The following is a 12114-nucleotide window of genomic DNA, read 5'->3' on the forward strand; positions in this document are numbered from 1 at the left end:
TGTGATTGCGTTAGCGGTCCGACAATATCGATATGTACGTGACTGAATCTCGTGTCCGGCATATCGATTTGGCCATGCGATGGTTTTGCATGTCGTCCAATCTTACTTCGTTGACACGCTAGACATGTTCGTGCTCACTCGAGAATGTCCTTGGACATACTAGGCCAGACATATTTTCGGCAAATCAGCTTCTTCGTGACGCGTCCGCTTGGATGAGATAATCGGTGAGTAATCGCAAATATTTTCCTCCTGAGAAGTATTTGGGATATACGGCCGTATTTGGGAAGTTGACACGTCGCAGTACAACATTGTATCCTTGTCGTCAACTCGCAACTTTTTCAAATCCAAGGTCGTTTCAGAACGCAGTAGATGTTGGAGTTTCTCATCGTTTCGTTGCGCTGTAGCTAATTCTTCGGGCGTTATGGCAACCGGCAATGTAACAGCACTAATTCGGGACAAGGCGTTTGCTGTAACGTTTTCCTCGCCAGTGACGTATATGATATTGGTCGAGAATTGGCCGATATAGTCCAGTTGCCTTAATTGCCGTGGACTAGCTTTATCGGCTTTCTGTTGGAAGGCAAACGTTATCGACTTATGATCGGTTTTGATTAATAACGGACGACCTTCGACCATGTAGCGAAAAAACTTGACTGCACTGTAGATTGCTTGGAGTTCTCGATCGTAAGTGCTGTACCTACGTTGTGTATCGGAGAACTTCTTCGAAAAGAAACCGAGCGGTTCCCAAACATCGTTGTTCCACTGTTCGAGAACTGCTCCCATAGCCGTGCCCGATGCGTCTGATTTGATGGCCAATGGTGCATTCTCAATGGGATGTCGTAGTAACGCAGCGTTGGCAATTTGCTGTTTGCACTTTTCAAATGAAACATCTGCTCGTGGATTCCATTCGATTTTGCGTTTATCCCGTTTCTTTGCACGCTTGAATTTCGGCTGCATTCTGCAACGATTTTCTATAGAAATTAACAGCTCCTAGAAATCGTCGCAAATCGGCAATTGTTGACGGTTTTCCGAAATTCAAAATGGTTTCCACTCGTCCTGGAAGGGGCTTGATGCCATTTTCGCTCACCAAATATCCTAAATATTCGGCAGAAGATGTTCCGAAGCTGCATTTATCGACGTTGATGGATAATCCGTATTCACGGAGTCGATTAAATATCGTCAATAAGTGCTTCCGATGCTCCTCGTTCGATTTAGAAGCGATAAGAATGTCATCGATGTATGCATAGCAAAAGTCCAATCCGCGGAGTGCATGATCAATGTACCGCTGGAAAGTTTGTGCGGCATTACGTAGACCGAACGTCATTACTCGGAACTCAAAAAGCCCAAAAGGAGTAATGACAGCTGTTTTGGGAATGTCCTCGTGTGCTACAGGAATCTGGTGGTATCCTCTTGTCAGATCAATCGTGGAAAATACCTTGCATCCACTCAGTCACTAACGTGAGCGATGGGGTACTTATCTGGGATGGTGATAGTGTTCAAACACCGATAATCTCTACATGGTCTCCATTGTCCGTTTTTCTTCCGTACCAAGTGTAACGGGCTCGCCCATGGGCTACTCGATGGTTGGCAAACTCCCTGTAGTAGTAGCATGTAGTCAAATTCGGCCTTTGCTTCGCGCAGTTTTTCGGGCGTTAATCGTCTGGGTCGGTCAAAAACAGGCTGTCCTTTAATCAGGATATGGTGGTAGATATCATGAGCCATCACTTTCGCTCCGTCAGATAGAATTGTGATGTCGACAAAGTCTCTCAGAATGTCATGATAACTTTCGCTAGACTTCAGTGTTGTCATACCACAAGTTATGGGTGCCGGTGAGCTTTACGATGCAGGATAAGTTGGTCTTATCGTCGATTATCTTCCTCCTGCATAGGAAATCGACACCGATTATTGGTTGTCGAACATCCACTAAAACGAACCTCCAGGTAAACACTCCTTCCGCCATGCACGATTCGAATGTGCTTGCGAACCACCTTGGTCTGGCCTTGACCGCCACCTTCAGAGCCCTGTTCGGAATTCCGTCCAATCCCGGAGCCTTGCTGTCCCCAATACGTCTGCAGATTTCCCAAAGTTCCTCTTCGGTAACATTAGGGATCGAGAAGACGTCCTGCTGAGCTGCCAGTTGGGGTTCTCTTTCGTCCTGCTGCGGGAAAAGAGTTGTAATTATTTGTAACAAGAGCCGTGGGCAGGTGACAACCTGAGGTGATTTTCGCCCGCGGATCTTCTTCATTACAACTTGGTAGGCTGTACCCCACGGATTCGTATTAGCCTCCATGCAGAGCTTCTGGTAGCATTCCCGCTTGCTTCTCCGAATGGCCTTCTTAAGGTTGCTTCGCATATCCCTGTATTCCTCCTCACGCTCCTGGTGCTCCGGCCTTCCCCTTGTCCTGTGGGAAAGTCTCCTCGCTCGGAGACAAGAGGATCTCAAGGCAGCGATCTCCGTGTTCCACCAATAGTTTGGCCTCTTGCCCTGGTGCAAACGTCGTCGTGGCATTGTAGCGTCGCATGCTTCGGTTACACGCTGAGACAGCTGTGTGACCCTTTCCACCGCTGTTCCATCCGGATGTCTCCTCGTCGAAAGCTCCGATAGACCAGCCAACCGCCTTAGCCTTTCCACCTCCAGAGCGTCGTTGACTGCTTGCCTGGTTCCCAATGTGGAGGAAGATGGCCTGGTGGTCACTGTGGGTGTAGTGCTCACTCACTTGCCAAGCCATCCCCCTCACCAGTGAAGTGCTAACAAATGTCAGGTCAACGATCGAACCCGACCCTCTTCCTCGAAAGGTGGGCACGCATCCAACGTTGGCCAGCGCGATGTCCAGCTCCGCAAATGACTCCAACAGATTTTGACCTCTGGTGTTCGTCGATCGGCTTCCCCACTCCAGGGCCCACGCGTTGAAATCGCCCGCAATGATTTTAGGGCTGCGGTCTCTAGCATCCAACACCAGACTGTCTAACATCTCCTCATATTGTGCTAAGGTTGCACTAGGAGGAGCGTACAAGCTGTAAATATGGACACCGTTGACCTTCGTCCTTATAAAACCAGCTGCCGGGGGGGGGGCCATGACTTCCTGAATGGCCTGTCTTCCGCACGCCCAGATTGTCGCGTTGCCAGACGCATCCACCGCCCAAGTCGCACCGCCGTAGTTTCTGTACGGCTCGCAAATAACCACGACATCGACATTCGACTCTCGAATGGTTTGCGAGAGCAGGTCCTGAGCTGCCTCACAGTGATTGAGATTGATTTGTATCAATCTCATTTGCCTGTGCGGTTCAACTCCCTCCTATATACCGGACATCTGCTGCTTCCCGCAATATGCCGGCCGTCCACGCCCTCTTTCCCACTACATAACATACACCGTGGATCTTCGGTGCAATCTTTGATGAGGTGGCCCTCTTCCCCACACTTCCTGCAACTCCTCGACCTATCATGCTGGCTAGTGCATGCCGCCGCAAAATGGCCGAAATCGAGGCATCTGAAGCATTTCTTTAGAGAGATTTGCTCCTTGAGCCTGCACACGACCCAACCTACTCTTACCTTGCCCGCGGTCATTAACTTAATAGCTGATTCCGCCGGCAAACTAATAATAGTGGTCTGTGTGCCACCATATGCCTTCTTCATCCTTTTTATGGCACTCTGGTCTATATCGTCAAGGTTGAACTGCTGCTTTAACGCAGCACAGATGTCCTCCCGTGAGGTGACTTCATCTAGGTCCTTGCATTCAACCACTATCTCCTGTTTCCGAGCTCTTACCTCAGCTTCCTCTCCAAGTACACTTTCCACCTTCCCGCGCCGACTTGTCGGCGGATTTACTGAACTCCAGCATCAGATCCCCTCTCTGTGTTCGCCTGATACGGCTCACACTATCCCCCAAATCCTTCAATTCTGGGTCTGACTTCACCTTTCGGAGGATGTCGGCATAGGACATATTTCCCTTCTTGGAAATAATTATTATTTCCGGGCGGAGCTTCTTTTTGTCCTTTTTCCTCTTGTTGCTCACCTTAGTCAATTGTTCGGGCCTCCGGGCGTTGATTTTTTCCACTTTTGTAGGTGTTGTGGCTGCAATCGTGAGATTGCCGGCTTTCGCGGGTACTCTCGCCGGCTCCGCCTTCTTTGGTGAAGAGGCTTTTTTCTTCTTCGAGACTTGCTGTGGTCCAAGAGGCTCGCTGGTACCGTCTCTAGCCCGTTTTCCTGTCTTCCCGCCTGCTTTATCACGGGGAGGCGTCACCTGCGTTTCCCTTGTGACCTTGCCAACTGACGCTTGGGAATTCTTTTCTTCGAGTGCCCTGATATAAGACAATTTAATGCCTCTTATCAAGGCTCGAATATTTTGGTGGATATTCTGCCTCTCCTTGCGCCACAAGGAATGATCTCGATTAAGGGACTATTCATCCTAGTATCATGAAATTTTGCAGTGATATAGGCTGTAATATAGAGTATGATCTTACCAAGTTTGGTGGAAATCGCACTATTACTAACAAAGTTATAATACCTCAAATTTGTTGCTTCTTTGAAAATTGAAGACTATGAATGTCAATATCGCCCGAAAGTGGATACTCTCACATAATATATGGATACATTACGTGCTACGGACTAAGAAATACACAAAACCTTTCGTACCTGAAGCGTCCAGCTTCCGGTTTCCCGCCTTATTTTTATTTATTTTTACTTTACTTTTGTTACTTAATAAATGAAGTATGTTTTTTCTTTTGCAGATAAATGAACCTGATCTGTTAATGATATCACAGAAGCTCTTCCATTACTTGCGCTAAGGATACATGATTAACTTAAGACGATAAAAAGTTTAACTGATATTTCTAATCACATATAAAAATCAAGAAAGAATTAACATTTACCAGTCAATTCAAAGGATTTTGCATCACAGTTCCAATAGAAGAAAATAAAATTGTGTAAAAACACGGAGGACACTGAAACGAGATATACTAAATTGGAATAAAATCGATTTTTTAAAAATTCTTTTCCAATAATTTATATATTTTCAATATTCTTACTTTATTTCCTGTTCCTGGCTATTTTCGTTATCTTTGTCTGTACATTTTTATACAATTAATAAATATGTGAAATCTGGTGCGATCCTTAAAAAAATAAGGTTATTTATGAATTGCAAGTAGTAAATTTAAGTAAATACAATAAAATAAAATTAGAATAAAAAAGAAAATTAGAACAAAAGAAATAATAAAAACTACATCTCGTGATTTCAGTTGTCGATGTTCGATTAAAAAACAAAAATTCAAGTAAAATGGATAAAAGTCGAAAAAATTAACGAAAAATCAAAAAAATAAATAGACATTCAAATAAAATAAAAAACTAAATAATCTGAAAGAAATAATAGTTCGGGAAAATTATCAGAATCAGAATATCTTCTAATACAAAATAAACTAATAAAATACGTAAATTGAAATAGTCATAAATAAAATTTTATTCAATAAAACAATTTAAATATGGAAAAAAAAATGTCATCGGTTCAACCTCGTATCCTTAAAAAGAAACATTTTCGTGTTAAACATCAAAAGGTTAAACTTTTTCGTGCCAATGAGCCAATTATAAGCGTTTTTATGTGGGGCATCAATCATACGGTAAGTCCATATATTTGTTAATTTTGGGTAGAATTTCTGTTTTGAAGAATGTCGTTTGCTGGTCATTCAGATTTGCTTTGTATTAACCTTCATACGACCCTCTTTTCAACTAGCGTTGAAGGTCCTATGGTCATTTTTGACCACATGAAGAAAATGTAAAGAAATCATGAAAAAAATTCAAGAAACGATAATAATTTTTATTAGTATTCAAAACATTATATTGTTTTAACAGTCTTTGCACTTTACAATAAAGTGTCGCTTGCACACATACCTTTTACAATTGTTACAAGTAAATGAGGTTTTTATGTCTTTAGGGCAAAATTTGCATCGTCCTCTTTTGGCAGATTCCTCTTTTGTTGTTGTAGTGTTATTGGTGTCATCAGTTAAATTTCTGCTTTTCAATACAATGTCTGCAGACGCTAAGACTCTAGGAAGAGACTTCCTCATCTGCATATATGGATTCACCAGTGTGCGACCGAGCTGCTCCAAAAAAAGTCGCCGCCTGTAGAGTTTACTTTTGTTCCAATCCGGTTCTACCTGAGTAAACAATATAAATGCATTATAACACGATATATCAATAATGTTGCAAAAAACTGCTACTGGCCATCTTTTAGTTTTTCTTTTTGTTGAGTAGCAAGCGACAAGTTTATCCAAAGTATCTACCGCACCTTTCGACGCATTATAATCTTCGATGATAAGCGGTTTTTTATTCTCCTTATTATTTATAGAATTAGTAGTATGTAGTGTGCTCTGTAAAATAACGCTTCGATTTTTCTTTGGTACATACGTAACCAACGTCGTATCTTTGGTAAATGCGAATTTCGAACTTTGTGCAGGCCACTTCTTTGATTCCAAAAGAACTCTCGGAATCGAAGGTTTATTTTTTCGAATTGTTCCAACTGATGTAATCCCTCGTTTCAAGAGCTTTTGTGCAAGTTCATAGGATGTAAAAAAATTATCTACCGTAATGTTGTAACCTTTCAATCCAGCAGTCAGGTCTTGAACGACTCGCATTCCTTGATTTCTTTCTGGTGTATTGTTTTTTCTTCCGGTGTAAGGTTGTATATTCCAGACGTAGCTTGTACCGCTGTCGCAAGCTATCCAATTCTTCATTCCATATTTAGCAGGTTTCATTGGCATATATTGCCTGAAAGGACATCTGCCCCTAAAGGGAACCAGCTGCTCGTCAATGGTAATATTCTTTTGCGGATTGTAGAGTTTTGGTAAAATATCTACCCACGAGTCCCACAGCTCGCGGATGGGTGCAAACTTGTCTGTTTCCCGGCGGCTACTCCTCGTGGACCGATCATCAAAACGAATGAATCGTGAGATCTTCTTGAACGTTTTGTTCGACATGACGGCTCGAAAAATTGGACGTCCTATTTCAGCATCCCACAAACTTTCAGTTGCTTCATTGTTAGATCGGTACACTCCTGCAAGAATCAAAAGTCCGATGTAAGCTCGCAAAGTTGGCGTATCGATATCTTCAAAAGTGGCTCCTAAGACTCTACGTCCTTCCCGATTCGTATTTCGCAAAATTATCGTTTCCAACTGCGGTGGTAGAAATAGATCGAATGATGACTGAATATCAGAGATCCTTGAAGCGGCGTAGCGTGTTATTCCGGGTTGTAGTGATGGGTTTGTACTTCTTCGTGAATGTCGAAAAGGATGTTCGTACCATTGTATAGTTTTGTCTCTAGATAAATATTCGAGTAGGTCTTCCAGAATAATTTCTTCAAGGTCGTCGTCCGAAACTTCAATTTCTTCATCGCCCGATTCATAATTTTCAATTTCGGATACTTCCTCGTCCTCGTCACTAAAACTCTCCGCTACTTCGATAAAGTCCATGCTTTTATGCAACTAAACTATACGGCAACGATTTACCAAATGATACACTTGTTCAATGACCTCGCGCTTTTATAGCCCTTCGAGGATGATGCAATACATTGCACGCTATGTGCAATAAGATGATGAAATACATTGCAACACATATAGGATGCTATGCAATACAAGAAAACAATTTTCCTATTGGAATTTATCCCCAGAATTCGCAAAATTCATTCGATTGGTCGTTTTTGACCCAAGGAACTTAAACGTAACATTTTTTACTGTGCAAGAACGGAGCATTTTTTAAAAATACTCTGGTGTCTAACATGTTTAGGAAGAAAATAAATTATCAGTTACCATATTTAAAGTTCATTGAATAACAAACAGCTAATACAGAGTCAACGAAAAATCAATTTTGGTCAGAAATGACCAGAAGAACGTATGAAGGTTAAGTACATAATATTAATCAGAAATCATTTTTTATTTTCGAATTCCATATCAAAAATTAAAAAAAAAAAAAATATTCATAAAAAGGAACAATGGTCTACGACAAGGGGATGCCCTATCATGCGTCCTCTTTACCCTGGCCCTTGGAAAAGTGATCCGTGATGCCGAGGTAAATGCAAGAGGTACGATCCTCTTCAAGTCCACCCAACTACTGGCCTATGCTGACGATATCGACATCATGGGAAGAACCACCCGTGACGTACAAACTGCCTTTATCCAGATCGAGCAGGCGGCGATTGGCGCGAGATCTTGGGCTGCACATCAATGAAGGCAAGACAAAGTATATGGTGGCAACGTCAGCACCGAAAACGAACCAGCCAATAACATCAAACCGCACTGGTCAAACAGGAAGAATAAGGATAGGAGAATACAACTTTGAGACCGTTGATAATTTCTCCTATCTAGGGTCAAAAATTGCAACCGATAACAGGTACGATGAGGAAATCCGCGCACAGTTGTTGTCAACCAACACGGTTGTTGTCAGCTTACAAAAACTGTTCCGCTCGAAACGTCTCACCATAGGGTCAAAGCTCTTACTCTCACTCTCTCTTTTCTTCAGCCTTTGTCCCGTTCACAAGCGGGATCGGGTCGTCGTGATCGGCTTCGCCATTTGGTTCTTTCGAATGCCTGATCTGTGTGCAATCTCGAGTCTTTCAAATCCTCATCTAGCGTATCAAGCAACCGTTGTTTAGGTCTGCCTTTTGGTCGTTTACCATCGACTTCGGCGTTCAGAACAATCTTGGCAAGTGAATTCTCGTTGGCACGAATTGCGTGACCATACCATCGAAGACGCCTCTCACGCAACTTTTTCATGATCGGTGTAACCCCATAACGATCGCGGATATCCTCATTTCGGATGTGATCTAAAGGTGTCACGCCACTAGTCCAATGTAGCATCTTCGTCTTTATTACCGCAAGACGGCGTTCATTGTCTTTTATAGTCGGCCAACACTCAGAACCATAGAGAGCGACTGGACGGACGACATTGCGGTAAATTTTCGATTTGAGACGTTCGTTGATACGTCGATCACAAAGAACACCAGTTGTGGAACCCCTTTTCATCCAGGTTGCGTTAATGCGTGAAGCAATTTCATAACGCAGTTCTCCATTGGCTGATAGCATTGACCCGAGGTACTTAAATCGCTCAGTTCTGGGCAGATCACTGCCGCTGACAGTGATTGTGCCTGTTTCATGGGGATCGGTCGTCAAAAATTCAGTTTTGTTTAAATTCAATCTGAGACCGTGTTGCATGAGGCGATCATTCCATTTTTTAACAAGTTGCGTTGCGTCCATAAGAAGATGTCTTCTAGTAGATATAGGGCCACCATTAGCCGACTCAAAGCCGAGACTCCAGCTGCAGCTCTGACCGGTGCTGTTTTGATTTGCTAGAAGAAGCATATCTTCAAGTCGAGCATCAAACCAAGGCATTTGATCGCTGATTTTGACTCTTTAGACAACTCGTCGATCGATACGGGGCGCATGGTCGCGATTCTCTTTCTGGTCATGACTTCTTCGGTTATTTCCATCGCAAGGCTGAAATCATGAGCTTACGCTTACCCGTTGTATCAATATGCAAAGTCTGCTTTGCGCCTGTTCAGCAGTGCATCCAGCAACGAGTGCCCCAACATTGTCTGCATAACCGACCAGACGCGACTCTTCGGGCATATTGAGTCTCAGCAGGCTATCGTAAGAAGCGTTTCAGAGGTTCGGCACTAGGATGAAGCCTGTGCTACTCCCGACATGATTTTCATCCTCTGGCCCTCTAGCGTCACATAGAGCAGGGAGTGGTGAAAACTGCTTCTCGAGCTCTCTCATTGTGAAAAGGGATCAATCCTCGACGTTCTTCGCGAGTTTTGCTGATCTATACTCTGCCGTTATGGCGCATGCCTCCTCGCGGGCATGTAAACTTTGTGCCAAACGCCGGAGCCTATGACACTCCCTCCGTAAGTTGGCAATTTCTGCCGTCCACCAGTACATAGAAGGTTTGTACCGGGGGTCCCTCCGGGGCATGTAAACCTCACAGGCTGTCGGTATCATGTTCATCACTGCGTTTACGGCAGTGTCAGCTACAACGCTACCACTTCCCAAAGCGCCTTCCAGCGCGACTCTGTCTATTCCAAGAGCTTCGACGCACTTCCCGATGTTCACCCTTACAGCATTCCACACGCAGGGGGAGCGCCGGGTTGGTATACGCCGGCAAGTAGCGTCAACCATTTCGAACGTGGAAAGGTGTTTAAAACTACGTGCCCGGTTCTCGTTCCCATTTCCAGGATCCGTTTTCATTTGGAGTTTGGTTGAAGCATGCCCGATTCAAGGAACTTTGCATTAAAATCAGTTGCTACCAGGATTCGCCCCTCCTGTCCAAAACGGCGTCCTCCAAAGTATCAAATCGGTGCCGAAAGCCCAACATCGTCTCATTCGGCGTCAGGTAAACGCTAAAAAACGTTATCCCTAAACACCGGATCCAGACAAACCCGTTCCCCCGGCCTTTGACGAGAAAACGAAGTCGAACGTCGTTCCGAACCCGTCGAGATGCCATGAAGCCGGATCCCTGTTCCAGTATTGCTCGCGCCTGCGTCTATGTAGGTAGGTTTCTTTGGTTTGAGAATGAATAACACTTCACTTCACATCACGCCGTTTAATTGGAATATAAGCGTCTGGTAGGCATGCGCGATATATATTCCGAATATGTACATCCAGGGCATCCATTCCCTCTATTACTAGCGCAGGAATTATGCCATGCGGACCTGCAGACTTGTGGCTATGGAACGAGTTAAATGCCCATTTTACTCGCTCCAGCGATACTACTTTGCATCCCAGATTCCAGTCTCTCTGCCCCCAGGTTAGATGTTGGATGCTGCCTGCAAAGTGCACTTCAAGCAAATGATTTGCCGTTTCTTCATCGTGTTCTGTGTACCTCCTGTGTAAACGTAAATAACCCGGTTTCTGGCTACGTTCTTTAACCAGAATCCGCTTCAGCTTTGAGGTTGCCTCAAGAGAGTTAGTCTCTTCGCAAAAGCGTCTCCAAGATGATCGTTTGGCCGATCTTATGCTCTTCTTTAGAGCTTTCTGTGCCTCTTTATAGCGATTGCAGGTAGCGCCTGAATCACACTTCAGAGCACGATTGAGGAGCATCCTTGTCGTTCTCCTCTGGTTTGCCAAATCCGAGTTCCACCATGGTGTTTTACCCTTCTTTGGCATCTATGAGCGATACCATGACCGTCCGGTTGTGGACAAAATCCGGCTCAATAGGTTACGGTGGGCGGGTCACTTAATCCGTATGGATGAGGATGATCCCACCCGGAAAGTCTATAAGGGCAATATCTATGGCAGAAAAAGAAGACGAGGCAGACCCTGCCTAAGATGGAGCGATGGCGTAGGTCAGGACGCCAGACAGCTTTTAGGGATATCGAATTGGTGGACCTCGGCGCAAAACCGAGATGTTTGGAGTTCCTTATTAAGGCAGGCCTAGACCGGATATCGGTTGTTGCGCCGTTGATGATGATGGCATCTTGAGTGGACCGCTTTCTTCGAAAGCTTCTCTCATGTTAGTTGTGATCATCTGGATTGTCTTCTCAATTCCATCAATGGATTTGATGCCTTTCCCAGGGATCGTGACTCGTGCGCTCTATTTTATACATCATCCAATCGGTCTTCCGCGGATTCCGAAATGGAGTGGGTGGAAATGCATCCATGCCCATTATGAAATCAATGCGTCAGACTACCATGCAGGAGCGGAGTCGATCGCTTCCATTGGCATACAACAGGTCAGCATGTTGGAAGTTTAGGTCCGTGACTACCCTACCAACAACCCAGGGTTCTTGTATGAGGTATATAAATGTCTTGCAGCTACTGATCCGGCGGTTGATAAGTGCAGTCGCCGCTTTACAATGCTGCAAATTTATTTGGGAAATGTGGCACTTCATCTACGTTTCAGGTGAAGATGCCGAGGGCTGCATGTCCCCTTCAATGGTTTTAGGAGCCGACACTTGTAACGTGACGGTCCCCAGCCCATAGTAGAGCCGGCAGCCCGATTTTTCCCGAACCTTCTTAACATCGGGTTCGGGAACGCCGATAGTGAGAAAAGTTCCCGGCCTATCGGCTCTTTCTTCTGTTTTCCCGCTTAGCAGCAACCAGGTGGAAGTGTTGAGGTTGTTCTGTACACCAAATTGT

At 44.5% G+C, this 12114-nt stretch overlaps 1 protein-coding gene across 1 annotated transcript in view; it reads left to right on the top strand.

The window, feature by feature from the left end:
- The window catches only part of LOC119660709 (phosphatidylinositol 5-phosphate 4-kinase type-2 beta), a 40860-nt gene that overhangs the window by 7760 nt on the left and 20986 nt on the right, over positions 1 to 12114 (top strand). The window contains exon 2 of the mRNA XM_038069344.1: positions 4726 to 5607. Coding sequence (XP_037925272.1) covers positions 5473 to 5607 — 135 coding nt within the window. The 5' untranslated portion in view covers positions 4726 to 5472. The remainder of the gene's footprint in view (positions 1 to 4725; positions 5608 to 12114) is intronic.

The sequence above is a fragment of the Hermetia illucens genome, chromosome 7 (genome assembly GCF_905115235.1).
Source record: "Hermetia illucens chromosome 7, iHerIll2.2.curated.20191125, whole genome shotgun sequence".
Lineage (NCBI taxonomy): Eukaryota > Metazoa > Arthropoda > Insecta > Diptera > Stratiomyidae > Hermetia > Hermetia illucens.